Source organism: Arachis ipaensis, chromosome B07 (assembly GCF_000816755.2).
Source record: "Arachis ipaensis cultivar K30076 chromosome B07, Araip1.1, whole genome shotgun sequence".
Classification (NCBI taxonomy): domain Eukaryota; kingdom Viridiplantae; phylum Streptophyta; class Magnoliopsida; order Fabales; family Fabaceae; genus Arachis; species Arachis ipaensis.
In genome coordinates, this window is record NC_029791.2 from 125,287,725 (window position 1) to 125,290,891 (window position 3,167).

The following is a 3,167-nucleotide window of genomic DNA, read 5'->3' on the forward strand; positions in this document are numbered from 1 at the left end:
CTTTCATCGTTCTTCATCTTCTCACGTTGCTCTCAATTTCATTCAATCTCCGCTGCTGAATCCATTTCTGTCACCACAACGACACTGTTCTTGCTTCGGGTATGAGAAGCACATTTCATTACTTGGCTTTGCTGTAAAAGTCTCACTTCCCCTAATCATTAGTGCCCCCTCTGAAGCAAAGTAGTGAAAGTCCCAAACCAAAATCGGCAAAATCCTAGCCCTAAGTTCTTTGCTGCCGCCGTCCCAGGTTCTTAGCGCTTCCGCTTCTTCCTCTTCCCCCTGTCCGGAACCCAGGTAGCTCGGCACGTCATCCCCATCCTCGCTGGCTTCTCTTTTAATGGCAAGCTAGGCAGAAAGAAGACACTTTTAATGATTGATGTCGTGTTCTTTCTCGGTGCAATAGTTATGGCTGCAGCTCCAGCTCCATGGGTTATCTTAATTGGGAGAATTTTGGTTGGTTTGGGAGTTGGCATGGCATCCATGACAGCTCCTCTGTACATATATGAGGTCTCCCCTGCTAAGATCAGAGGAGCATTAGTCAGCATCAATTCTTTCTTAGTCACTGGTGGACAATTCTTCTCTTACCTTATCAACTTGGCATTTACCAGGGTATGCAACAAACATCAGTTTTTTAAATAAAAAACTGACAGTGATAGATAAAAAGGAACAGATTGCGTAGTTTGATTGATTTATGTTTTTTAATCGATCTTTCAATTTGATTTGTTTAAGGCTACTGGAACATGGCGTTGGATGCTCGGTGTAGCAGGCGTTCTTGCTTTGGTTCAGTTCATATTGATGTTTATCCCTCCCTGAGTCACCTAGATGGTTGTATAGGCAGGTAAATACTATGTAATTGCCAAGCAAAAAAGTTTCCATGATGGTGAAGATTGAAATTTCCATGCATTAGTCTTGAATGATTCTTAATCTACTGAAGTTTATGCTGTCTCTGACAAAATACTCACATATAGGTTTGTTCTTTCTTATGTTGAATAGCAAGGATAGGGCTAAGGTTTGATATTTGAATATCTGATACATAATTATGATGAAACTCATGTTTGTTAACTTCTTCCTATGTATCTTATAGGCCATGAGTAGTCTCCTGAAAACCAATGCTGTGAAGGGTTTGCTAACAAATGCCCTTATTTTTTTTAAATTTCCAATGCATATTTTCTCACGTTAGAAAGCTTACCAAATCCTATGACTTAAACTAAAATTCCATAATTTTTAATATCTAGCTACTCTATTGATGTCATGTGAGCTTATATAAGCATATAAAGTTGAAAAATTAATCCCAAATAATTTATTAATAATACATGAGAATGATCAATCACGTGGAGCAAGAATTCTGATTTCATACATCTGCTAACCCCAAAAAAGTTTACATTGGTGCCAATTTCATGTATACTAATTTAGTTCTTTTTGGCAAAGTAAGGAAGACGAGGCAAAGCAAATTCTGTCGAAGATTTATCCCCCCAACGAAGTTGAAGAGGAGATCAAGTTGATGCGTGAATCCATCGAAACAGAGAAGGCAGAGGAAGGCTCGATTGGGCAAAACCTAGGACAGAAACTCAAGGGTGCATTAGCTAATGAAGTTATACGAAGAGCACTCTACGCAGGCATCATAGTGCAAGTTACTCAGCAGTTTGTTGGCATTAACACTATCATGTATTACAGCCCTACCATTGTTCAATTCGCTGGAATAGCCTTGAATTCCACGGCTCTTGCGGTTTCTCTGGTTACTTCTGGTCTGAATGCCTTCCACGGCTCTTTTTTGTTTTTCTGATAATAACAAACACAACTATGGTAATTCGAGGACAGAGTATGTTGTGATGAAGGCAGAAGCAGAGGTGGTAGAGGAGATGATAAAGAAAAGGACAGTGTGCTTGGTGGATGAACTCTTCTTGGAGTGTAAGAATGAGTGGTGGCAGAAGGGGAAGAGAAAGAGTAGTCGAAGACGAAGAGCATATTGGGAGTGCTTAGCCTTGTATGGAAGGCTGAGAGATGAGGGTGTTGCAGTTCACCAATGGTGGGGTTGAATTTGAATTGGATTGAAAGGAGAACTTAATTATTAAGGTGCATAGTCTTTTGTGTTTCGCTTAATGGTCACCACTCTCCAGTGTTATATTATGATTTGATGATTGTCCTGTTTCTAGTTTCTTTCTGTATTTTGGAATTTGTCAATAAGGAATGCCAAGAATGGTGCATGTTGTACTCTATCATTGTGATGTGATCGTACTATAAATAAAGAATAAAGGCTTGTTTTCCATGATTCTTTTGTTGTTCTGTTCAATGGAGCTATAGTAAGCTTGTGATGCCATTATTTAATTGCCTTGGTTTAGCAGAAAGGCTAAGAAGATTATTTTTTTTTAATTTGATTAATATGCTAGTATACAATGCAGATCTCTAGTAATATCTATATCAAAATTTTCATTCTTAAAACGTTTAAAAAGTATTAGGATGAGCTAGAAATTATTTTCATTATCTCCCTAACATCCGCATTCATGTTGCTGGTTCGGAGCCTTGCTATAATATAGTTTCTTAAATCCTTTTACGAGAATCCCAAGTTAGACGGCCCCCCAGTCTCATTTGCCAAAGTTAGGAATGTCTTATTTGGTCGAATCACAGGCTCATCATTATCCTCGATCACGCACTTCGCATGCATGGTCAGCTCCCTATACTTATGGAGTTATGGTAGTGCACCGCCTTTCTCACTGAACATGGGTGCGAGTGCCTCAACTCAACCTTGAACAAAATTCACTCCTGCATGTCCTTATCAAACTTCACATATATCCTTGTCTTACACCCAGCAGCTGAAATCGTGTTCTTTCACGTTGGTGCTTTGACACAAGACTCGCGGAACTCGTCGCGATTACAGTGGATAGTTTGGTTAACAGGTTTCTTTGTGTTCTTGTCACATGTTGTCATCCTTATCTTAGTTACAAATCCTACTTTCTTTGCGTAAGTAACATAGAATTCATGAGCTATCTGCAACTGCGCAAACCGTATTTCAACTCTTGGTATTTCGTCTTCTTGAAGGCAACCGTGATCCGGTAACTATATTTCAGATTAATTACAAAAAAATCATTACCATTAATGATCAAATCAAACATGTGGATCATGACTACATAAAATTAAACTAGAGACCAAAACTTCGTAACCGAAATCCA

The 3,167-nt window shown here is 38.9% G+C and overlaps 1 protein-coding gene across 2 annotated transcripts; it reads left to right on the top strand.

Annotated features, from left to right (window-relative positions):
- On the top strand, positions 1 to 2,272 carry LOC107606341 (inositol transporter 4). Of its 2 annotated transcripts, none has more exons than XR_001612652.2 (3): positions 1 to 609; positions 730 to 838; positions 1,433 to 2,272. XR_001612652.2 is itself a non-coding variant. In XM_016308394.2 (3 exons), the coding sequence occupies exons 2-3, from the start codon at positions 741 to 743 to the stop codon at positions 1,781 to 1,783; spliced, it is 453 nt and encodes a 150-aa protein (XP_016163880.1). In that variant the 5' UTR covers positions 2 to 609; positions 730 to 740; the 3' UTR covers positions 1,784 to 2,272. The 2 variants fall into 2 exon arrangements, 1 of the variants encoding a protein (XP_016163880.1); XM_016308394.2 differs by having other exon boundaries at positions 2 to 609; positions 1,429 to 2,272.